This window comes from Fusarium graminearum, chromosome 4 (assembly GCF_000240135.3).
Source record: "Fusarium graminearum PH-1 chromosome 4, whole genome shotgun sequence".
Classification (NCBI taxonomy): domain Eukaryota; kingdom Fungi; phylum Ascomycota; class Sordariomycetes; order Hypocreales; family Nectriaceae; genus Fusarium; species Fusarium graminearum.
The window spans coordinates 1714031-1737170 of NC_026477.1; the positions used below are offsets into that span (position 1 = coordinate 1714031).

The window sequence follows — 23140 nt, forward strand, 5'->3', positions numbered from 1 at the left end:
CTTCAGTTGACACTGAGCTGCAGTCTTTTATGGCGCAGAAAAAGGAGAATTATATGACGGTGAGACGATGAGTTGGAATGATGTTGACGAGATGGAGGTGGCCGTTGATAGGCCATTGCACTCGGTACGAGCAGTCCAGGCCAGGGACCTGGAGGTTGCGTTGACGTAGCGCACCCATGTCATGCTGCGCCCATCTTTGAACCCCCCACACGGCGCCTGCTAATAAGGTCAGAGACACCGGAAACGGGTCTGTATAGAATACGCGGTCCCGGTACGAAAGACAATCTAGCTAGCCTCAATTTCATGAGATATGTTTGTTCCCCTGAACATGTTCTTTTACTAAGCGAAATGTCAATGGTTGCGGCTACACAAGAGAACACCTAAGTAGAACTGGTCACATCACGTTTTACATTTCAAGTGGCCATACAAGCGACTTGTATTTTGTTGACTCGACATGTCGTGCCTGCTCATGACTACTATACAAGAAGCCTTGCAGCCATCCCACACCGACTCCTCAAATACTGACGAATCTTCAGGCCGGGCATTGATTTGCCCATGTTGGCCTTCACGATCCTCTAGTCACCGTGCCGCTGCTATCCTTCAATTTTAATGGTTGGGCCTACCAGCCGTTAGACCTGACATTCTGGTTTCTTGAGGTGCAGGAATTGGAGGGTTCTATGTACCTCTATTCCCGTCGATCATAACTCAAGCCGTCATCATTGTGCGAAGCGGACTGGGTCGCGATGCCTGGTGGGAAGAATGGAGAGGCGAGAGACTGTCCCTCTCCACCAAACACTGTTGGGCGATTGACATCGGCGCGGCATCGGTCGACCTCTGCGCCTCAGGGCGCATGGCACTGCTGTTGTACGTGGACAGATGAACTTGAGTCGATCCCTCGCTGGTCACGAGGGGATCTGCTGGTCAATCTGGTTTTCTGTTAGACTCAAGAGGTTTGTTTCAGTCATAATGTTGTCAACTCACCGTCGTAGTACTCGTCGTCGTCGCTCACGTCAGCAAGCTGCTCAAAGTTGACCTTGTATCGGAGAAGACCACCGATACCACCGAAGCCCTTGACGAACTGGTTGCCCTCGGTGGATCGATCAGAGACGAACTCAAGAGTGGTACCAAAGTCCTTGTAGTGCTCAGCAATCCATTCCAGGAAAGACTCCTGGGAAACAATCTCCATCTCCTGGCCGGTCTCCTTGTCGAGGAACTTGTCTCGGTTGCTCTGCTCCTGCTGCTTGGTGGTGTGGAGGATGATCTCGCTACCGTTGTTGTCCTTGAGAACCCAGCGGGTGATCTCAAGGTTCTCAAAGACGATAAGAGTCTCGACAGCACCCAGCTCAAGGGCCTTGAGGGTATCCTCGATACTGTAGCAGACCTTGCCGGTATCCTGGCTAATTTCCTCAAAGTACTTTCCAATGAGCTTCTTCTCCTGGATGAACTTGACGTTGCCAAGGGTCTCGGAAGACAGCTCAATAGCCTGGTTGAAACCGTTCTCACCACCGTAAGAAACATCAACAACCTTGATGACCTTTGTCGCAAGACGGTTATCAAACAGGTCGGAGGCGTTCAGGTCGCTCTTGAAATCGGCAGAACCAGCAAGGATGAGACCAGCAACGTTAACCTTGTCGGCAGTGATGAAGTTCTGGACAGCCAACTCAGCAACCTTTCGGACGTAGTTGTGACGCTTTTCCTCTCGCAGACGGGCGAAACGGAGAGCGGACTGACCACCACGACCGTGCTTCTTGGGAAGATCGACAGAGAACTTGTGGACAACTTCACGGGTGTTTCCGCTCAGGGTTCCGAACAGGGCACCGTTACCATCCATGATGATGAAACCGAACTTTTGGTCGGACTCGAGCAGCTCAGCCAAGGCCTCAGTGTGGAACTTGTTGTCGCACAGGTAAAGGGAGGTGTTGATGGGCTTGAAGGGCTCGAAATCGATGTTGACCTTTCGCTCCTTTCCTTCCTGGGTCAAGATTTCACCACAGTAGACGACCAGGCCGTTCGGGGGGACCTTGTTGTACAGCTTAAGACGCTGCTGGGTCGAGGTAATGGCGGACAGGACGGACTGTCGGTTGACTCGAGACTTGATGTTGGAGGCGGTACCCTAGAACATTGTTAGTGCCGCTGCAGCGACGTTTCGTTGGAGTGAAGAGATCGTACGTATTCTTCAGCCAACATCTTGGCAGCTCGAGAGACTTGGTCCTTGGGAGCTAAAGGACACGCAAGTTAGTGCGTCGTTCCGAGACGGAGGCGAAGGGGTTGAGCGGCTTACGGATAATGAGGGAAATCATTGAGGTTCCATTTCCTCTGGCGGCTTCAAGACGCTTGATGAGCTTCTTGACCTTCCAGATCTCAATCTATTGTAGACATTATCAGCAATTGTCGCCATTGTTTATTACTCCATGACAGAGTCTTTAATTTCTGTATCGCGGGGCAAACACCACACAAGAAATAAAGAAGAGGGGCACTGGACTCGACTTACGTTCTTCTCGGCCTCGTTCGCCTGAGCGTCACTCATTTTGGCGTTTGGGACTTGACTCAAACCTTGGGAATGTTTGTTTTTCTTTGCAAAGGGGTTCTCCTCGCAAACTTGGGAGTCGTTGAACTATTAAGTCGGGACTCTGGAGCCTGAAGATCCCAAAAGTTGGATGTTAGTGCCAGATTTTTTTCACACAACGAGCGATGACCTAGCTGGGTCTGGTCCATTACGGCGGCAGGTAGGGTAGCCGAGCAGTCACTGCACGGGAAGTTCCTCAGGAACCCAGGTTACCGAACTTTCAGGCACCTACAAGGTAGATCACAAAAGAACAGGCAGTGTTATAGTGATTGATAAAAATATTAGGCCAGATTTAGTGGGTATATAGCCTAAGAGCATGCTAATACTTAGGGACTTAGTTTGCCCGTGAATTTGGCTCTCAGTGGGTCCTCCTGCCGGACCTGTGGTTGACGCCTGACATGAGCTGCTATACAAGTAACGCCACAGCACTGTCAGGTGACAAGTAGCGGATTATCAATCTTAGGTAGCGTTATGACAAGCCACGTACAGAGTAGAATTAAGTCAATTACTTACAGGTTCTCAGCGAGACTTGCCTTTCTTGATATCCTGATTTCCAGCAGGAGCTTTCGTGTGAGAGTTGCATAGTTTCCCATTTGCGAAAGTTTTCACAAGGAAACATTCCGCGAGGGTGGCCGAGTGGTCTAAGGCGCTGCATTCAAGATTTAATCTTACCTAGTTACCTGGGTTTCGCAGTATCGAAAGATGCATGGGTTCGAGTCCCATCCTTCGCATTACTTTTTATTCTTACTTACCCTTTATTTCTTACTAGCCGATATGTATAGGAGACTTGGTGTAAAAAATAATAACTCTACAGCACGCACCACAGTTGTCAAGATGACCAAGTAGTCTAAGGCGCTGCATTTAAGATGTAATAGGAGAGACACCATTTATCTAATAGGATAAGGCAAAATTGTTCAATGGCTAAACTAAGCTATACTAGAATACTAGGTTTCAATAAGGGGGGAAAACCGGCAAGCGAAACAAAACCCCCTCTTAAGAACCAAGCATCCATAGTGAATTAAGAGCAACCATTATAAAGAAGAACTAAACGCTAAAAGTAAAAATCAGATACTAATAAGCTATTAGTTATTATCCTTACTAGAATAACTTACCTTATAACCTTAATTAGCAGCTAAATTAATATACTCTTCCTCTTCAATTGTAAGTGGATAGGGTCAAGTTAGGGTGGTTAGATGATAGATAGATCTGATTGTATATTGAACTCCGTCGCGAGACTTCAACTTGAGGAATCTAACCCTAGATCCCTCGGTCTGACTTCTCTTAAGGTAAATTACCCGAAGATCTTCCGGCGACCGCTCGCTGATTGGTCGCGACTTAATCTCTCCATGATACTCTTACAGGTAATAAGTTTATAGAAGAGATAAGTTAATTACTTAAGGCTTATTTAACTAATTATAATAAGAAGAAAAAGGCTTAATAAAATAAAAAGTAATATAAATATATAAATTTAAACCCTAATATCTTTTAATACTATAAAACTTAAGTAACTAAATAAGATTAAATCTTAAATATAGCGCCTTAAACTATTATACCTATATTTAGTCAGTTTCTTATATTATCTTATAAGCGTTCCTTTTTATTTTATTTTTATTTTTTACCAGTTAATATATATAGCACACTCAGTGCAAAAAATAATAACCCTAAGGCACACACACCTCAGTTGCAAATATGGCCGAGTGGTCTAAGGCGCTGCATTCAAGACTTAATCTTACCTAGTTACCTGGGTTTCGCAGTATCGAAAGATGCTAGGGTTCGAATCCCTATATTTGCAATACCTTTTGTTTTTATAACATTTTTTATTTCTGCAATATCTTTTGTTTTTGCACTACTTTTTAGTTTTTTTTTAAAGTCCCCTTCTTTTTATTGTAGTTATCCAAATGATACAGAAACTCTAAGTATCTTTTGACACATGCATTTTAAGTGTTAAGATGGCCGGAAAGACCAGGCGCTGTACTTAAGACACTGCCTTACCTAGTTAACTGGGTAAGGCAGTGTCGAAAGACTCTTTGGTTTAAATTCTAATTTTGATATTCTCTTTTTGCCTGTTTGTATTAATGTCAAGTGGTGGTGGTGTGTATCTGTCACTCTATATATCCGTACAGTCTGTTGCTAACACTGTAGTATGGTTTCTTACGTTCAGCCTAAATTGAGTACGCAGTTGAGAGATAGTTGTTCACGAGAGAATACCTAAGCTGCAACTTAATTACTCACCTTTCCAAGACGAAGAATGGCTTACTGTGAGGATATAAACTCAATCTTTTGTTATCTCAGAAAGCCCAGGGCTAGTGAATTACTAAAGGCGTGATATGAAGCACTTTATAACAACAACCTGGTTCTGAGAAGATAATGCCACAAGTTGTAAGACCTTATAGGTTAAGTTTATGACTAACACCATCGAAAACACTATGCATCCATGCCTCTTGTTCACATTCGTGTTTCTTTCTCAATTCGCTCTCATTTCACCTTGCTGACTCCTCGTATTGACCAAAAGAGATCAAGGATAAATCCAATGAACACTAAACCCGCCGCAACTGGCACAGCAAACTCGTAGAAGAAAAAGACCAGCACAATAAACCCGGCAACGAAGAAAAGTATAAAGCAGATGGCAGTATACGTCGCTACTTTAGCACTCCTGAGAGCTATATCAAGAATATCGGCCGTTGGCTCTTGGGAAGGGAAAAGGTACTAGAGAAAGTCAGCCATGTTACCCTGTGATCGAGGCTGGGCGGGAAGGGGGAAACTTACAGTTTTGCCTTCTTCAATATCGAGTGTATTTGTCCTTCGAGGGGTCATCCATCTGGTCATTGAATCGACCCTTGAGCCGAATCCGGCATTGCCTGAGAGGTCCGGCTGACTATACGATGCTGAAGCCATAGGCATGATCGAGTTTCCGTAAGTCTTCGGCGGACTCCCTTCTGCAATGCTTGTCAAATTCCTCTGTGTCCCCTGGGACAAGGCTCGGCTCGACGATGCAACACCCTCAAGTACTGGAGGAACATGTATTGAAGCAAGTTGTTTATTTATCTCGGTTTCGATCTCTATTCCCCGAAAGTTCTTAATAGCTACCACATAGTTAGCAGTTAGTCGAGCAGTTTCATGTACAGAACTTACTGCCAACCTCGATAGCAGTCAAGGCGATAACTATTAGCAGGAGCATGGGCATGATTTGACCAAAGCTTGCAGTGAAGAGTTCTTTAGTGTCAACACCTTGGTAAAAGAGACCAGTGACCAGCGAGTATATAGCTACACAAAACGAACAGATGGCAATCAGGAGTTCGGACAGAACTGAGCCAAACATTTCCCCAATAACTGGCGGTATGACGATGCTGAAGGCTTTCCAAGATTTGGCCTGTTGCTCTAACATTGTGGCATTTTTCCGATTGTCACATTGAACCTTGTCCTCCCTACGTTCGAAGTAGATCTGAAGATCTGCCTGTCCTTGATGGCTGGAGTAGATTCGTCGCAGTACTATGTTCGTCAACGCTCTGTTCTCGGGTCTGTAACTAAGCGAGGCGTCCAATTTGATTGACCGGAATGCGTTCCAATAGATAAACATCAATAGCACAACTATTCCAAATAACCTGGGCACCAACCTCTCCAGGCGATTCCGTGTTGGATTATGCAGTCCGCAAACGAATAATCTTGCGCGTGGCTCAGATAACGTAATGATGTCAAGGGCAAGAGTTGAAGCTAGAAGTCCCATGAAGATCATCATTAGGGCACCCCTTAAAATGGCCTGCTTGGGGTGTTTTCTGAAGTACGACTTGAGAACCAAAAGGGTGCACAGGTGAACACAGGATGATAGATACCCCAGCTGGGCGCCGATATGGAAAGAGTACAGCGAGACCTTGCAGACCTGAACATAGGTGGCGATGAGATAACACAAACAAACGGCCAACATCTGATCGCTCAGTGCGAGGAGAAGGGACTGGTATCCAAGATTGCTGGGTGCATCGCTGGCTGGTTTTCTAGCACCAATCCAGTAGAGGACTTTCTCATCGACGCGCATGTATTGTTGCTTGGGGATTCCACGCTTCACCACAGCCATTATGGCTACAAACACCGATATGGCCGCCGTGATGACAAAGGACAAGACGACCTACAATATCCATGTTGGCTTGTATACTGAGAATTAAAACGTCATAAAGCTCTTACCCCAATACCATTCATATCAGGGTCTTGCACATTCTCGGCCGGATTGCTGCATCGTTGGGCGCTGTTGCAAAAGCTCATATTGATAGCATGGTACAATCAATGGAACAAACAGAAATTCGCACAATATTCGTGTCGAGAATAGAGTTGACGCAACGGAGATCTAGCGGACCTAATGTCGCCGATCATCTCTTGAGGCATGTTGGCCGTATCCTTGTTTTACGCCAGAGACAAATGCTGACAAGCAGCCACTGCGACTGAATAGAATGGTCTATGTCATTTCACAGCTGATCCGGAGAGCACGTTCGGTCATTTCTACGTCAATTGGCTCGACGGCTGTTCGTCCTGAATCAATATTTGGGGGCCAGAATTGGAATAACAATACAAGTTGCAGTTGACGAATGATTTTGCTTGTCACTTTCAACTTATAGCAAGTTATTTAATGGTTTGTATCCGTTATTATATCCGTACTTAGTCAGTTTCTCATGTCGTCTCATAACTGTTCATGCCAATCAGGCCTTTCCCCACCACCTCCACACGCTAGTCTACCGCCTGGCAGTAACCTTCTGCAGCTTGGCCATGCGACGTCAATCATTATCATCAACCACCAGCAATTTGATATCATTGAGCTCTACCAAAACTCGACTATTTTTCTCAAACGGGTTCTTATAAACTCGCCCACACAAATATGGAATCAGGGCCAACTGAACTTGCAGCCACCATCCAGGCTGCAAGCATCGAGCACAATCCCGATGCCAAACTCGACACCAACCCGCGCACAGCCGCTGATAAAAGACAACCTATGACTCTTGAGCAAGACGACGGTATCGATGAAGATGATGACGAAGAAGAAGATATTCCATACAGTGTTCTTCGACCTGCTCCACGACACTCCAACCTCCCTCCTCTACCAGACCTACGCTTCGAGCAGAGCTATCTACGAAGCATCTCCAAGGCCGATACATGGTGGAAGGTGGCACTCATAACGACAAGGGACCAGGTACACATGAGTCAAACACATTCGTTATACAGGCTTCTCTAATAGACATGATAGATCTTGATGCCCTTGACCCAAGGTCTAGCATACAACTTGTTCCTCTGCGGCTGGCAGCACTGGAACAGAAATGCCCAACTACACGGCAACACAGTAGGTGCGCGAGTGAGACGCTGGTGGTGGGGAGTCAACAACTGTAAGTCATAGAGTATCTTCGTGGTTCATGTGAGACAGCTAACGATTGAGCAGGGCATATACCCACGCATAGAAAGAGGGCTTAAAAGATAAACATTGTGTTTGAGATGAATAGGTAGATAGGATAGGATACAACATCCATGTCACGTATTAATTGCTTGACCTGACAACAGCAAATAAAAACTCTAGTAATTAGAAGATGCAAGACATCGAGGTCCATACTGAGCTGAAACAACCCACAATAGCACCATGGTTACTGAAATGACTTTCAGACAAACCTACATAAAATATATCTATGATAAATAAATACATGGTGTGAGCCAGCGAGGCCCCTGTGTGGCTGTTACTTGTGCCTGTCACATCACTTTCAAGAACATCAAACAGGATACAGAGAAAAGTTAAGCAAACCGCAAACACAGTTTTGTTTAGTTTAATTTGATTGGTATAAAAACGAGTATGCCTTCGCTGCAGTCGCTCGCTCTATTTATTATCATATCCACTCCTGGCAATTCCTCTCCTCTGGGTAATAGTACCTAGATAGCACTGCCTAAATAAACTATGCGAGTCCTAGTGGCTCTTAATGACTCAATGCCTTGTTTCTTTTGATGCCTCGCTTCTATCCCGCCATGATGCCAGCCTTTAGCTTGAATAACTCTATGCCATGTGATTCCTTGGTTCCAAAACTCCGACAAAAAAGAAAAGTCTGTTATACTACCAGCTCTTACTGTTGTTTCTCGAGCGGTCGGGGCACCGGTTGCGCATGCGTCTTTTCTGGGCTCCCTCTAAAAGCCAAAGATGTCGCATGAATAGTTCCTGGTGTCGAGTTCTGGCATTCAGCAAAATCGGGGTCTTGGCTGGGAGACTGCTGGGCTGTAGGCTGAGATTCTTTGCTAGGAGTAGCTGCCGGCGCATCCTCCATTTCAACAACCGTCTCTCCCAAAGGCCGTGATTCTTCCGCCGCTTTATCAGAGCTTGGCGTTGGTAGTTTATTCCCAGCTTGCGCGTTAGGCTCGAGGACGTTGCGCAATTTGGGTGGTGTGACTGAGAGCTTCACAACCAAACTTTGGTTCTGCTCATCTAGGTCATCATCCGCCATGACTTCATCCTCATCAAGCTCATCCTCATCCTCTGATCCTTCAGGCACGTGTTCGTCGGCATCTTCTTCGTCATCCCCAAATTCGGCCTCGCTCTCTTCGTCAGAATCATCACTGGCGTTACGTCGAGAAGTCTTCTTGGGCTCGGCCCAACCGCTTGTACCGTGATTCACTGCCGCTGATCGTCGAGGTCGTCCAGTTGGACCAACAGACGATTCTTTCTCCACTTCGGATGTGTCTCCTTGCACGCTACCAGGGGCACTGCTTCCGGTCGTAGGGTTAAGGCGAGTTGGTGCCTTAATCTGCCGGCCACTGGCGGTAGTAAGAGGACCAGTTTCGACAGGAGTGTGAGTTCCGGTGTTTCGAGTGGATCGACGAGTGGTCGAGTCGGTTGTAAAGACATCTTCATCGTCAGAATATGTGTACTTCATCTTTTTACCCCTAGTGCGACCTTCATAAAGCGAAAATCCAGGCTCCGGCCGCTTGAACTGTTCCTTTCGCATCTGCCGATAATCACGACGCTTTCGTTTCTATATATGAAGTTAGCATGATGAAAAAAAAAAAAAAAAAAAAAAAACCGACCCCGAGTATGACTATCTCAATCGTCAGAGCCGAGTGGTGACAAACTAACCTCTTCGCCAGCTTCAAATCGCGGGATGGCAGTATACATCTTCTGAGCAAGCTTTTTAGCCTTTGGCCCGCCATCCTTGGCCTCGAGTTTCTCTGCAAGAGCTCGAAGCTCCTCGATCGTGCCAGCCACGCTGTACCATGTTCGATTCGTCCCGGCAGGGTTACTTTCTCGATATACGCGGAAAGCTGTGTCGTCCTGCCCTTCGATAAGAAAATAACGACGTTTATCACCGTCGGATCCCCATGGCTGTACTGATCGAGGCTGGTTCAAGTCGTCTTCGTGTCGGTTTTGCTTGTATGATTGGTTGATGAGACCTTTGACGCTTTCGGACGACGAAAGAGTCCACATGATGAGGTATCGCAGAAGCGTGAGCTATTGGAACATTAGCATTTTTGAATGCGTACAGAAACAGGATTGGCGTTACGCACTCGTTGTGTAGGGTCCATTGACGTGAAAGTTGCGCCGCCAGACAATGGGCTTTTGTCATTCCAGGCGGGCGCCCATTGGTTCTTGTGCGAGCTGATGGCATCTTCCAAAGCACGACCATAATGACCAGGCCTGACGGGATATTCGTTAGCATATTGCACTTTGCTTGTCAAGGTTCTGCCGCACTTGACATCTTGTTTGCGATTCAATAGTAACCCCAGCAACGCGCAGAGGAAATGTTCGGCTCGATCACCAGGTATAGATTCGACAACGTCGCGCTCGATTTCTTGGGGGCCGAAGTGGGCAAGTGATTTCGGGAATGCATCGTTGAAGCGGCTTCTGAACATTACAATGAACTATAGTTGTTAGCATGCAGCCATGACGTTCAAGACGCGATGAAGGCGCGTCGCAAAGGTAGCCACGCGTGCCAACCGTTTGTAGATAAATCATAGGAAATCCAGGTTACACACTGCAATGTCAGGGTTATCCGCCAACACATATTCGTGGGGTGGTGAAGGTGATCGTTTTCGAGGCGGCGGCGAAGCGTCCTTGGGCGGTTGCTCTTTAACCTTGGAGAAGTATTTCTGAATACCCTTTTTGGACTTGGCAACGGGCTTTTTAACTGGTTCCTCTAGCTCGATATCAGAAGGCGCGGGCGACAGTGAAGACAAAGAGGAGAGATCGGAGGAATCGTCTTCGGCCGACATTTTGCAGGCGATTCGATTCGTTGGTGTTTGTTGATGTGAGGTTAAGATGAATGGAGATGAGTGGGGGAGAAGTAGGAGCAACGACGTAACTTGGGCTCTCACACGGAACAAGCACCCACTAGCCTTGCTCAAGAGCCGCAGATTATGCTTGTGAATCCTGATAGGCTGGGCAAGTCTCAATTAACTATGTAGGCAGGCAGGCAGACACTCAAACGACAATCACAAAACAAAGCGAAGTCAAGGCTTTGTTGTTTTCCAGGCATAGAGTTGCCGTTTCCTGCGTCAGAGCTATAACCTCCGCGAGCACCCATGGCAGCTCTAGCCTTCACGTTCTTTGAGCATGAAGCTGCGTGACAAGCCCTCCAAAAATATCATTTCTCCTATCGTCAAATAGCCCAGCCAGTGTCATTTTTGGTTGTGCCATATCCACGTCTCGTTTCCATACATCCAGGTTTTTCATCACTCAACAGCAGAAATGCTGAACCTTGTACAATTGTAGATGCCTCAACAGCTTCGTTCATCTTTGCAATGTCGATGAGTTGGTGAGTGATGTTCAAGGTTCGACAAACAACCTGAACGAACTTCCTCGCCAACCCTTAAAGCAAGGTCCCTCCAGTAACCCTGTCCGTAGTTTGTCGCATCTTGAAACTCTTTTTGGCCGCCGTATATTCCATGCCATAGTTTGGATGGCAAGAATATTTTCTGTTCTGGTACAAACATAAACGGGAAGAGGTGATGTTTTTCACCGCCTTGTATGCGACCTTGAATAGTGCAATTTCCCACCACACCCAATGATTGTCTCAAAATGCGAAATGGTGTCCGTCATCTAGGCCAAGGGCTGGTGTCCCACTAGAAACACATCGCGGGAGTTGTCGCGAAGCTCAAAGCTGTAACACAGAAGGACTCCCCTGAGAAATTCTGCCATGAACGCCCCCATGTCACTCATCGCGGATCGACCACTTGGTCAATCTCATTCCTCCAAACCTGGAGATAAATTTGACCCGCTCAAATTCATTGCAACCTAACGCAACATTACGCGTGCGCAAATCTGCATAGAACATGATGTGTGTAAGATTGACGATATCTGATTAATGAAATGAATGGCAGGAATGGTGACAGGAGCGTCATATTGTTGTTATATGAATTATTATTCGATTATGATTGAGTGTAGTAAAGCATATAAAATATCAATAGATTAAAGGCATCAATACGTCGAGACGTGCTGTCGTGGGAATGTTGCTCATCGTTGGTTCCATGATGACCTCAGCTTAGCTTGAATGGATGTTAGGGAGGCAAAAGGTTAGTATTGGCTAAAGCGCGCGTCACGCCAATGTTCAAAGCCAGCCAGTGATCGGATAATTTCTGGGGTTGACCCGATGACCGGGGGTGGCATGCACCTTCCCTTTTACAGGATGGGTCGCACCTTCCATTTTTTGAGCCCTAGAGTCAATAAGGATCACGTGGTCTCTCGTTCGTCCTCGAGTGTTTCGCAGCAAAAATTAAATTGTGTGGCCCGTCTCTCTGAACAAACACCAAGCGGCCCAAGCCAGGTAAATATCCCCCTCCCTTTCCTCTTCGCCCACGATCGTCTTTACTAACCTGCAGCTCAACAGAAACTCCTATTCACGATGGGTAGAGTTATTCGCAACCAGCGTAAGGGTCGTGGATCCATCTTCAGTCAGTACCGAACGAGCCTTTCCCCGATATCGAAAACATCGAAATACTGACGCCTAGGATAGCGGCCAACACGCGCCTGAACAAGGCTCCTGCCAAGTTTAGAAACCTCGATTATGCCGAGCGCCACGGCTACCTTCGAGGTGTCGTCCGCGAGATCGTCCACGATGCTGGCAAGTTCCCCGAAGATTCGACGGAAATCTACAAATTGTGCGCAATTGGAGGAACGACAACTAACCATGATTGATTTACAGGTCGTGGTGCCCCTCTCGCCAAGGTCGTCTTCCGTCACCCCTACCGATTCAAGCAGGTTACCGAGACCTTCATCGCCAACGAAGGCATGTACACCGGCCAGTTCATCTACGCCGGAAAGAAGGCTGCCCTGACCGTCGGCAACGTCCTCCCCCTCGGTGAGATGCCTGAGGGTACCGTCGTCTCCAACGTCGAGGAGAAGATCGGTGACCGTGGTACTCTGGGCCGAACCTCCGGCAACTACATCACCATTGTCGGCCACAACCCTGATGAGGGCAAGACCCGCATCAAGCTCCCCTCTGGCGCCAAGAAGGTCGTCCACTCCGGATCCCGAGGAATGATCGGTATCGTCGCTGGTGGTGGCCGAACTGACAAGCCCCTCCTCAGTATGTTTTTCCCCTGGAAGATCGAATAGTGTGGAAGAATGGATTGCTGACCCTCATTACAGAGGCTTCTCGTGCCAAGCACAAGTTCGCTGTCAAGCGTAACAGCTGGCCCAAGACTCGTGGTGTTGCCATGAACCCCGTCGACCATCCTCACGGTGGTGTATGTATTCCCCGAATAGACTTGACAAAACGCAGAAACGCTAACACTCGACACAGGGTAACCATCAACATATTGGTAAGGCTTCTACCATCTCCCGATACGCCGCCCAGGGTCAAAAGGCCGGTCTTATCGCCGCCCGCAGAACGGGTCTTCTCCGTGGTACCCAGAAGACAAAGGAGTAAAGTGGTGGCTAGGTTCATGGTCTCATTGGGATGGTGTTTACTGGCTTGCTTGCATCTATTGAAGGTACTGCCAAGAGCAGATGGCTGGTAGCTCCGAGGGCAAGTACTATGGCATTTGGCGCAAAAAAAATTCTGAAGGCCGTTTCTCTGTGAAAGATGTGAGCGAAGAAGTGAGATACCTCGAATACCAAAAAAAGGCTTCCGCGAGAGAAGCATGCTTGGTTCAATAATGTCCTTGTTATAGCGATCGTGCTGTCCACCTGTGCTACAAATTTGAAGTTATGGGATGTTTGTCGATTCCATTTTGATGACATGTTACATCAACTCGAGCTTCGAAGCTACCTCCTTATTACGTTATGGCACCAAGTCTGTTTGCGCGGAAGCTGTTGATAAATCACATAAACAAACGGTGGTTAGCAGCTGCTTGTGAGGTCAGCAGGTCATATTCCAGTTTGGGGAAGTTACAAGGCGTTTGATCGTATGATGGCGAACGCAATTTATATTACGAACTAGCCTCCAATCAATCAATCTTAACTTTGATCAAACATACTCCCGTCAAACAGATAAACTATTCCTCAATTGATATACATCTCTCTACACAAGTGCTGCCAATCGCATATCTCAACACAATGATGTTGACAAAACCATCCTCTTCCCTCAAGCTTCCCTCTCTCACTCCCACCTATCGCACGTGGACTCGCAGCTTTGCCAGCGTCACTCCCGTTCGGCTGCCGAAGAAACAAGCCCCACGTCTAAACCCCACCGGAGCGGTTGACCCCTCCATTCGTCTCAAACTCTTCCCCTCCAAAGCTACACCCTTATTCGTATCTACCTCACCATACCGTGTATACCAGACGAGACAATTAAGCACAATGTCTTCCGTTAAAGAATACTCTCTCTTCTGTCTGGAGAACCCTCTCCTCGGTAAGCTTTACTTAATTCAGTCTTCAGATAATAGACACCTCTCAATGCCGGTTCCATTGAAATTGAATCTATTACCCGCTTACACCAACATGTTCCACATCGATCAATTGCTGACAGGTTACCTTTTGGTCTCTTGTAGACATCCAGGCTCAGGGTGACCAGGCTCTTCTGGACAAGTACGGCCTCAAGCCTAACGATGCTATCCTCGCTGAGGAGAAGCACATCCCTCTCTACGAGGATCTCCTCAACAACTACGATGCCAAGCTCATTGCTGGCGGTGCTGCTCAGAACAGTGCTCGAGGCGCCCAGTACATCCTTCCTCCCAACAGCGTTGTCTACGTTGGTGGTGCTGGTGACGACAAGTACTCTGCCATCCTTCACGACGCCGTCAAGGCTGCTGGCCTCCGCGTCGAGTACCGTGTCGATCCCAAGGAGAAGACTGGCCGTTGCGGTGCCATCATTACCGGTCACAACCGAAGCTTGTGCACTGACCTCGGTGCTGCCAACCACTACGACCTTGACCACCTGAAGAAGCCCGAGATCTGGAAGCTCGTTGAGAACGCCGAGGTCTACTACGTCGGTGGTTTCCACTTCACTGGTAAGAAACGCTTCAGACAGGGCTTCTCTATTACGGTATCGCATCATGCTAACGTGTATTAGTCTGCCCTCCTGCCATCATGGAGCTCGCCAAGCAGGCTGCTAAGGACAACAAGCCATTCGTCCTCTCGCTCTCTGCTCCCTTCATTCCCCAATTCTTCAAGGAGGTTGTCGATGCCAGCGCCCCCTTCTGGGATTACATCATTGGTAATGAGACTGAGGCTGCCGCCTACGCCGAGTCCCACGACCTCCCCAGCAAGGAGCCCAAGGATGTCGCCAAGCACCTTGCCAACCTTCCCAAGGAGAACAGCCAGAGAAAGCGAGTTGCCATCATCACTCAGGGTACCGACCCTACCCTGGTTGCTATCCAGGGTGAGGATGAGATCAAGGAATTCCCCGTTCACGCCATTGAGACGGAGAAGATCAACGATACCAACGGCGCCGGCGATGCCTTTGCTGGTGGTCTACTGGCAGGTATCCTCCAGGGCAAGCCTCTGGAGACCAGCATTGACATGGGACAATGGCTCGCTCGTCTGAGCATCCAGGAGCTCGGACCTTCGTAAGTTCACACCAACACTTGCCCTCATCTTATTGTTTTTTAAAAATCTCTGTTTTTCCGTTACTCTGCCTATCTTTCCTACAGTATAGCCCATGGACAAGGGCACCAACCTCATCAAGCAACCACTATGATAACTCGCGGCTAACTCAACCCCAGGTACCCCTTCCCCAAGCAAACCTACCAGGCTGCTTAAATTTGTTAACAACTCATCTTTCAAACCCTGCTTGAGAGTTTGAATGTGGTTCGGCGTTGCAAGGGAAAAGGGAAACGGTTTCAACAACGGCGTTTGCATCCAAAGGGAGAGTAATACCCCAACTGTGGGCTCCCAAGCGCACTAAGCGGCATGGTATCCTCCACGATATCGAGTATTTGGCAAGCATATTATCTGAGTGAACATAAAAATGAATGACTTCTTGCTTGAGAACCCAAGATCTTGCACCGACGAACGGCGTCCAAGCCAGCACACTTGTCTTATACCTGATGACACCGAACCGACCTGCGCGATAAGCTGAACCAGCTGTAGGGATCCGCATCCAAATCAATGTAGAGACTCGCACATCCAAAAATAACAGAGCATGTTGCATGTGCGAGCTGATCGATCATGCCGACATCTTTAACCGCCGCAGAGGAACTCCAAAAAGTCAGGTCACATGCAGGTACGTGGACTGTTGCCAAACAACGCATCGTCGATCTGGCGGCCGATCGCGTTGGACTCTGAATGTCTTGTCTGGAAATTAAGAATTTCGAGGGCGCAATGACCGGCAACGGACTTGGGTAAAATGGGCTTCCCTCTTAGAAGCACGGGAAGAGAAGGTAGTTTCGTTCTTACACATCTTCAGCCTCTACTTGTTGCCGTAGAATGCAGCCTGCAAAATGGCAGCATCATAGCTAGATGTCGTCTCATCCATCTGGAAACGCCGGCCTGAAGAGGCTGGCACCGACTCCTGGGTGCGGCTGCGATCATAGCGACTCATATCCATGTAGCCTCCATTTGGCATGCCAAAAGACGCCCCGTTAGAAGGGGTACCCTGGTATAGGCTGCTTGAATGAGAGAATCCAGACATAGTAGATGATGTAGGGTAACCATTAGAGACCTGGCGATGGACATAGGACTGCAAATTCGGGTTGCTGGGAAGACGGCTTGAGCTCTGGCCCCATTGGCTCAACGAAGAGCTTCGAGGGGCGCTGGGACTGCCAAAGGTCTGTAGCAGATTATTGCGGTGGGCCTCTTCAGCTGCAGAAGCGATGCGAGGACTTGCCATCATGCCACTGGTAGCCCGAGGGATTGGCATGGCGGGTAGCTGAGGCGTAGAGTTAGTATAAGGATCCTCAAACGTGCTGACGTTTCGTGACATCTCCCGCGATGCAATGATAGGGCTAACAGAGGCGTCAAAAGCACCCTTGTATGCTGGAGTAGAAGCGTCACTGTCCCTGTGAGGCGTAGGTGTGTACATCCAGGCCCAAGGCAAAGGCTCAAACTTGCCAGAGGGCAAAGAGTCAGCAGGGGTTGGTTCAGCATGAAGCATTTCAAACACCTCGTTTGCTGTGGTACTGTTCATTCCGTAGGAGGTTTCGTCAGTGGACTGATGGTTTGACTGAACCTTCTCGGGGGTAGGTGGCCTTAGGAAAGGTGTGAGCATGTTGATAACAGTGTTATCAGCATCGTCGGGGGAAGGCTCTTCTCTTGGAAGTTGAGTCTCGGGAGATGCCGCGAAAGATCTTCTCGCAGTTCCGTTGAATTCGGGGCGGTTGTCCACCTGCCGACTTTCAGAAGTCTTGCGCTGATGGCTTGCGATTTTAGTCTTGCTCTTTGTCTCTCTAGCAGGAGAATTCACAATAGATATGGGTTGATGAGCCGGCTCGTTCTGGGCAGGCAGTGGCGTATGTTCAAAGACGAGACCTTGCTTCAAGACCTGGTAGCTAAGCGGGCACGAGTCATCTTCAGCCAGGAAATAGCCGCATCGGAGAATGTCCAAGATTCTGGCCAGTATCTCCTGGAAGGAGCTGAGTCGGTGCTCTGGGGATGGCAGTCTTGGCTTCAAAGCCCCATTGTCTGAACAGTAGTACCGGCATGCCTCAGGGACTTTATCCTCGGCGAGAGGAAGCAAACCCTGTGTCTCGACATCTTCGGCAAGAAGATAGGGACACGATGCCAGCGCTTCCTGGGTGTATTTATCATTGCAGAGCAGCGAGAAGACCTTAGAGATAGCCTTCATCATGTCTGGCAGAACAGTACCAAGAGCTTGACCAGCAGCAAAGATTTCCTGGCGGCGGGCGGCAAGCCACATGCCGTAGATTCGCAGCAAAGGCAAAAGAGACTCAATAACAGGAGACGATTTGGCAATAGTGGGGTCCTCGGAAGCATGGCTTTCACGGCTAACGATTTCAGTAAGCTCAGAAGCAAGGACTAAGCAAAATGCAAGGATAAACTGCGCATTGATGCGCAGAGTATGGTGGCAGAATCGGGATGCTGCAGGCGATTGGGCCTCTGCTTTGCGTTAGAGGAGTGCAATAAGACAGGGTAGTGCAAGAATACTTACCAGTATACTTCTGAGAGGCGACGTGGTAGCTCGACATGTTGATGAGGGTCATCTTGAATAGAACTTCAGAATATTCGGGGTTCTTAGAAGCCATATCAAGCCGATGCAGGACTTCCCTCTCGAGCTCGGAACTGCCTGCCATGGTCTCGTCCCTGTAATAGGAAGCGTGAAGCTTTATGAACCATGTTACAAATGCATCGCTCGGCACGCGTGTTTGCTTCTTAGGCGGATTCTTGTCCGGCTGGAATAGAGTCTTAAACTTGGACTCGAGACTCTGTTTTGCGTTGGGGTGAGGATCGGCAGTTGCATTGCTGCGGTAAAAGTAGTAAACGGTATCTAGATCTTTGCCTTCTTCGAGGCTAATGATACCCATCTGGTGGAAAGGGAAACCGGAATACGGTTTCAAATCATGTGCGAGGCTGTAGTAGGCCAAGGCGATTCTGTAACCTGACTTCTTCAGTCCCGATTGGACCTGGTAGCGTGCCAGGTCGCCAAGGCATATGAGGGTGAAATGGCAAGAGTTGACGACGAGCGGGTAAATCTGGTTCGGGACAGGGCTGATGGCATCACTGGTAGAGGATCCGTCAACCTCAATTCCCTTGGCAATACGCTTCAGTTCCGGGATGTCGTATCGAGCAGAAAGTCGCTGCACATATCCCTTGTAAAATTCCTGAGCGACGTGTAGGAAACCCAGGTACTTATCGCCAAACTTGCGTTTCTCCACATTGCGCTTGTCATTCTTCTGCTTTGGGGTGGTTTGTTTGTCTCCCTTGGACTTGTCACCGTTGCGCTTGTCGTTGGCTGTCTTATCAGCCTTTTGCTTGTCCGAGTTTTGCGCCAGGTGTCGGAGGCGGCCCAGGGTTCGTCGGTATTCGTTGTTGATATTAGTATGTACCGTCCACATGATGTGGTCGGTACGCTCGGCGACGGCATATTCGAAGTCGAGGTATATGGTTTGCACACAGGCAAGGCGGAATCTGTTGGATAAGGGTTATCAGCTTCAGGAACGCACTGGACTGAAACGTGATGGTTCTTACTTTTCCAGTTGAGAGTCAATCGCCTCGAATTGAGAAATGTCAACGCCCGAGTTGCTGTCTTTTGGAAGCTTGTCCAGGTGCTTTGTCAAAATCTTTCGCAGCTTGACTGCCGCACTAGAGAGTGAATGTCAGTTTCTTGTCCTTGCTGCTTATACTAACTAGTGCGTGGTGTTTGCGCAAGCCCTGGTCATCGAACGCATGTTTGGCGGGGTATATTTGTATAAAGCAACGAACAATAATCCCTTGAAGCTTTTGCAAGATGACGACAATTCGACTTACCGCCACGTTTGTCTGGCCTTACCAGAGAGGTCTGCGTGTTCGGGAGGTGCGGCCTGGCCGTTCGCGGTCGCGGACTCTGACTCCATAGTCACAAAATCGGTGGGTTCGGGGTGCAAACGTGGAATGCGCAAGGGGTCAGTCGTCAACGTAGGCGTAGACGTAGACGTGAGCGTGAGCGTGGACGCAGAGGTGCGAGGCAAAACGAAAGGTGTCGCGGCACAATTCTAGAGCGTCGATATCGATCTTAGAGCTTTTCGTTCATGCTTTCTTTGCGGCGGGATCATGGAGAGGGCGTCGGTCCATAACTCATTCGCAGGTCGGGCTGTTGGGTTGAGGATTGGCACCAAACTCGGCTCGCGAAAATGGAATCGTAGGCCGAGAAGACAAACATTGGCGAAGAGAGGGGGAGACGAGGGGAGACGAGAGGAGAGAAGAAAGTAAGTCCAAGGCAAAGAAAGGTAAATAAATACACGCAAAATGAAATTTGGACAGGATGATTCAGGTCTGTCCTTATAATTGCGCCGCAGACGGAGCGTAAATAATTAACCTTGGTGAGTGAATACAATGGGGAGCGGGAAAAAAAGTATCGCTCCAGTTGTGACTCGAGGTTGAAGTTCAAGCAGGCCGGGCGGGAACCTTACTTGGGTCGCAGAAGTTCCAAGGCACGCACAGAAGGGTTTGTAGCAGGCGTCCAGGTCTCACTGCCCCATGGGTTTACTTCGGGTCGAGCCTTGCTGAAAATCACCTGGACCCTGGAATATCGTGTGCTTGAACGCATCATTATCGGCCACTAGCGAAGAATTTCCGCAGGCTATTTTTTCTGATGACTTTATAAATCCGTCATACATGGAGTGCAGGGATTCGTTGTAGTGCAAGGGAGATTCCATTGATCGAGCAAGCTTTCTTCTACTGATACTGAACTACTTCGTACTAACCTAGAATTACAAATTCTATCAGAAATTCATCATGATTTATTCCAGGGATGCAAAATAAATATGGCCTGCGTTCGAATGCTACACTACTAGGATGGTTTCCTGGTTCATCAGCTGTAAATTTAGACATTAGGTACCCGTCAATAGGATCTATTCAACTCGGTATATGGCCCGTGCTTTCTGTACAACTCATCTTCGTCTGGCTGGGCTGCCATGTGCCCCTCACCCAGCCCGTCTATCACTCTAGCGCATCGAGGAAACCCCCACCATTGTATCGGGCGAGCCTCCAACTTCAGGCAATGTAGGAGTTCTCACAGATCATATCGACATCCCGGCTTTTTGGTAGCTTCTTTTCATAACTTTCCTCTCGCGCATGACGACTCTACGTGTACCTCTTCCTACGACAGCACAAGGCCATCGCTTCCTCTGTAACTTGACGACAAAGCCAGGCGGCCACTACCCTGCACACACCGCTTCGATTCCATCGTGTCAAGCATCTGCTCTCAAGTAATTCTACCATTCCAATCAAGCTTACAGCAGAGAATGAAGCGCTCACGAGAGCTCGAAGAAGAGCTAGATTCGAATCCTGAGTACACGCAAGTGGAACCATCTATAAGACGAGTGTATAAGGTCACTCAACTCGACTCCGCCATCGACGACGAAGAGGATACTATAGCCATGAGATGCAACCTGCCTCCCCACAGGGAGCCCCTATCCTTCAGATCCTACGATGAATACGAGGTGCACTACAACAAGTCTCATACTAACCGATGTCTCGAATGCCGCAAGAACTTCCCCACCGAGCATCTCCTCAACGTCCATATTGAGGAATACCATGACCCTCTAGTAACTGTCAAGAGGGAACAGGGCGAGCATACTGTAAGTCGCATACCCATAGGCCATTATGCCGAGATGGAAGACTAGCTGACTGGCACACTGCAGTACTCATGTTTTGTTGAAGGATGTGAACGCAAGTGCATGACACATCAGAAGCGACGCATGCATCTCATTGACAAGCACATGTATCCCAAAAACTTCTTCTTTGCCGTCACTAAGGATGGCATCGATGGTAGGCGGTCCCTCTTGAATGACGGCAGCCACCACCGTCGCCGATCGTCAACCAATTCTCAAGCTATGAAAAGCTCTCGACGACGGGCTAGTCTGAAAGAGGGAGAAAGCACCTCTCCACAGCAAGCGCCCAAATCACCACAGTCACCAAAGTCGCCCAAATCACCAACAGTGCAGAGAACGGAAATGAAGCAGGGCAGTAAAAAGCCTGCGGATACGGAGATGGCGGACCTCACAGGCGCAATGTCGTCCTTGTCCTTTGTTCCACCAAGCGTCCGTTTTGGACGTGGAAGAGCTGGCTTTTCCAAGACATAGAATAGAGAATGAGCTCCAAGCTGGATAGGAGTATCAGCACGACGTTATGAATATGAGATGTGGTCAATGAAAGGATTTTCTACCTCATTGTGCCGATATGCATCGCTTGTTTCCCTGAATTGTGAATACCGTTTGTTGGTGATTTATTAATGCGCCAAACGCCTTGTCTTCCATCGCACTTCTGAATATATTGCCCCCATCGATCGTATTCAAGAATCGGTGATACGTTTTCTAATCGCTTGACGCGCAGCCTCTGCATCCGCAGCTGACACACTCGATGTCTTCGTCGCCCTTCATCTCCGCTCTCGGCACGCGGCAGATGCATGTGCTATTGAAATTCGTTTCCTTTGTCTGGATGCAGCGCAAGCAGCAAAGCTGAGAAATGTTAGTATTCGCGCAAAAAGGGTGGTGATTGAAGAGACAAACCTTTTCGTAGCCTTGCTTCTTCCACTTCGCGATCAGCATGGCATCCGCGTACCCGTTCTTTAGCAGCCAGTCGTATAGTTTCTTGCTGATTGCCTCCTTCTCATAGTACAGCTCGTAGACGTATCGACTGCGTTGATGCGAAATCTGGAAGATCTCCCATTGCGCTTGGTGCCGAGGCCCTGATGGCGGCGGCTTGTTTTGAGCGTCCTTCATCTTGTTGGCGAAGATGAGCAAGTCATTCTCGATATCCTCAAAGCCATCAGGCGGCGGCTTGCGCTTCGATGAGTGTCGGATCGCGGGCATTTTGTTGTTTGATGTTGTTTCGTTTTATTCGGTGTTGTTGTTGGCGAGTATGATGGTTAGATGATAAATGACTACTCTGTACTAAGTCGCAGAATGTTGTATGTGCTTAAGTGGAACCCAGCTAGTATCCCTGACAGGTAGTATTGGAATGTTTTGCTGACTTCCAGAGTTTAGTATTTTGGTATGAAAAGGAAGAAGTGGGCTGCTGAGCAGGTGGGAATTGTTTGCATCATCTATTATAAAAGAATTAGTAAGGCTATTTCATCATTAGTAGAACCTTCTATGACTCCAAGAGGGCAACGCAAAAGTCAGTATTGGGCTTTGTCATACTAAACCATCGAGTAGCAGGAAAGTTCACCTCTAAGCTTTAGGCTACAAAAATAAATAGACTAAAAAGGTTAATTGAATCAACATAAGCTGGCCTACTAATTTCGTCTCATACTCACAGGAGCCCATCTTCTGATACCCTGAGGACCAAGTACCTTCAATTTCAACTTTGTGTAAAGACATTCATATACAACCAGAGAGTTCACATCACCACCTAAAATATATATATTCTCGATTTGTTCACTGGAATATTAAGAAATATGTTTGGCTGCTTCATAGAAGGGCGTTGAACTTATAGCGTGAACTGAACGGCTAGAACTCAGTTGACACCAGCCACAACAGCAGATTCTTTCACAGTTTCAGTAGAATAAACACAATACTTTGGATCTTTCA

At 48.1% G+C, this 23140-nt stretch overlaps 9 protein-coding genes and 2 non-coding genes across 11 annotated transcripts; 6 read left to right on the forward strand and 5 right to left on the reverse strand.

The window, feature by feature from the left end:
• Nucleotides 1-420: 420 nt before the first annotated feature.
• On the reverse strand, nucleotides 421-2644 carry FGSG_06927 (eukaryotic peptide chain release factor subunit 1). The gene is made up of 6 exons (XM_011328293.1): nucleotides 2492-2644; nucleotides 2282-2366; nucleotides 2170-2219; nucleotides 982-2113; nucleotides 684-926; nucleotides 421-619 (listed from the first exon to the last, which is right to left on the reverse strand). Exons 1-5 carry the CDS (start codon nucleotides 2525-2527, stop codon nucleotides 922-924), a joined length of 1308 nt encoding a protein of 435 aa, XP_011326595.1. The 5' UTR covers nucleotides 2528-2644; the 3' UTR covers nucleotides 421-619; nucleotides 684-921.
• A 544-nt stretch (nucleotides 2645-3188) lies between these two features.
• On the forward strand, nucleotides 3189-3297 carry FGSG_20663. The gene has a single exon. It is a non-coding gene; the product is annotated as a tRNA-Leu (tRNA).
• Nucleotides 3298-4249: 952 nt separating this feature from the next.
• On the forward strand, nucleotides 4250-4358 carry FGSG_20664. The gene has a single exon. It is a non-coding gene; the product is annotated as a tRNA-Leu (tRNA).
• A 683-nt stretch (nucleotides 4359-5041) lies between these two features.
• FGSG_06928 (uncharacterized protein) lies at nucleotides 5042-6635 on the reverse strand (the record flags this gene model as incomplete). Its single annotated transcript, XM_011328294.1, has 3 exons — nucleotides 5042-5272; nucleotides 5333-5649; nucleotides 5699-6635. 3 exons carry the CDS (start codon nucleotides 6633-6635, stop codon nucleotides 5042-5044), a joined length of 1485 nt encoding a protein of 494 aa, XP_011326596.1.
• A 792-nt stretch (nucleotides 6636-7427) lies between these two features.
• FGSG_06929 (uncharacterized protein) lies at nucleotides 7428-8014 on the forward strand (the record flags this gene model as incomplete). Its single annotated transcript, XM_011328295.1, has 3 exons — nucleotides 7428-7739; nucleotides 7794-7929; nucleotides 7983-8014. The coding sequence occupies 3 exons, from the start codon at nucleotides 7428-7430 to the stop codon at nucleotides 8012-8014; spliced, it is 480 nt and encodes a 159-aa protein (XP_011326597.1).
• A 635-nt stretch (nucleotides 8015-8649) lies between these two features.
• On the reverse strand, nucleotides 8650-10786 carry FGSG_06930 (uncharacterized protein; the record flags this gene model as incomplete). The annotated part of the gene is made up of 4 exons (XM_011328296.1): nucleotides 8650-9552; nucleotides 9654-10025; nucleotides 10058-10435; nucleotides 10550-10786. The coding sequence occupies 4 exons, from the start codon at nucleotides 10784-10786 to the stop codon at nucleotides 8650-8652; spliced, it is 1890 nt and encodes a 629-aa protein (XP_011326598.1).
• A 1510-nt stretch (nucleotides 10787-12296) lies between these two features.
• Nucleotides 12297-13785, forward strand: FGSG_06931 (60S ribosomal protein L2). The gene is made up of 6 exons (XM_011328297.1): nucleotides 12297-12336; nucleotides 12400-12463; nucleotides 12526-12633; nucleotides 12715-13098; nucleotides 13161-13258; nucleotides 13315-13785. Exons 2-6 carry the CDS (start codon nucleotides 12415-12417, stop codon nucleotides 13438-13440), a joined length of 765 nt encoding a protein of 254 aa, XP_011326599.1. The 5' UTR covers nucleotides 12297-12336; nucleotides 12400-12414; the 3' UTR covers nucleotides 13441-13785.
• Nucleotides 13786-13974: 189 nt separating this feature from the next.
• On the forward strand, nucleotides 13975-17635 carry FGSG_06932 (uncharacterized protein). Its single transcript, XM_011328298.1, has 4 exons — nucleotides 13975-14364; nucleotides 14504-14962; nucleotides 15025-15520; nucleotides 15677-17635. The coding sequence occupies exons 1-4, from the start codon at nucleotides 14073-14075 to the stop codon at nucleotides 15711-15713; spliced, it is 1284 nt and encodes a 427-aa protein (XP_011326600.1). The 5' UTR covers nucleotides 13975-14072; the 3' UTR covers nucleotides 15714-17635.
• FGSG_06933 (uncharacterized protein) lies at nucleotides 16363-20154 on the reverse strand (the record flags this gene model as incomplete). Its single annotated transcript, XM_011328299.1, has 5 exons — nucleotides 16363-18008; nucleotides 18061-19037; nucleotides 19098-19211; nucleotides 19377-19600; nucleotides 20047-20154. 5 exons carry the CDS (start codon nucleotides 20152-20154, stop codon nucleotides 16363-16365), a joined length of 3069 nt encoding a protein of 1022 aa, XP_011326601.1.
• Nucleotides 20155-20851: 697 nt separating this feature from the next.
• Nucleotides 20852-21792, forward strand: FGSG_06934 (uncharacterized protein; the record flags this gene model as incomplete). Its single annotated transcript, XM_011328300.1, has 2 exons — nucleotides 20852-21187; nucleotides 21251-21792. 2 exons carry the CDS (start codon nucleotides 20852-20854, stop codon nucleotides 21689-21691), a joined length of 777 nt encoding a protein of 258 aa, XP_011326602.1. The 3' UTR covers nucleotides 21692-21792.
• A 130-nt stretch (nucleotides 21793-21922) lies between these two features.
• FGSG_06935 (cell cycle control protein cwf14) lies at nucleotides 21923-22420 on the reverse strand (the record flags this gene model as incomplete). Its single annotated transcript, XM_011328301.1, has 2 exons — nucleotides 21923-22066; nucleotides 22118-22420. 2 exons carry the CDS (start codon nucleotides 22418-22420, stop codon nucleotides 21923-21925), a joined length of 447 nt encoding a protein of 148 aa, XP_011326603.1.
• Nucleotides 22421-23140: the final 720 nt, after the last annotated feature.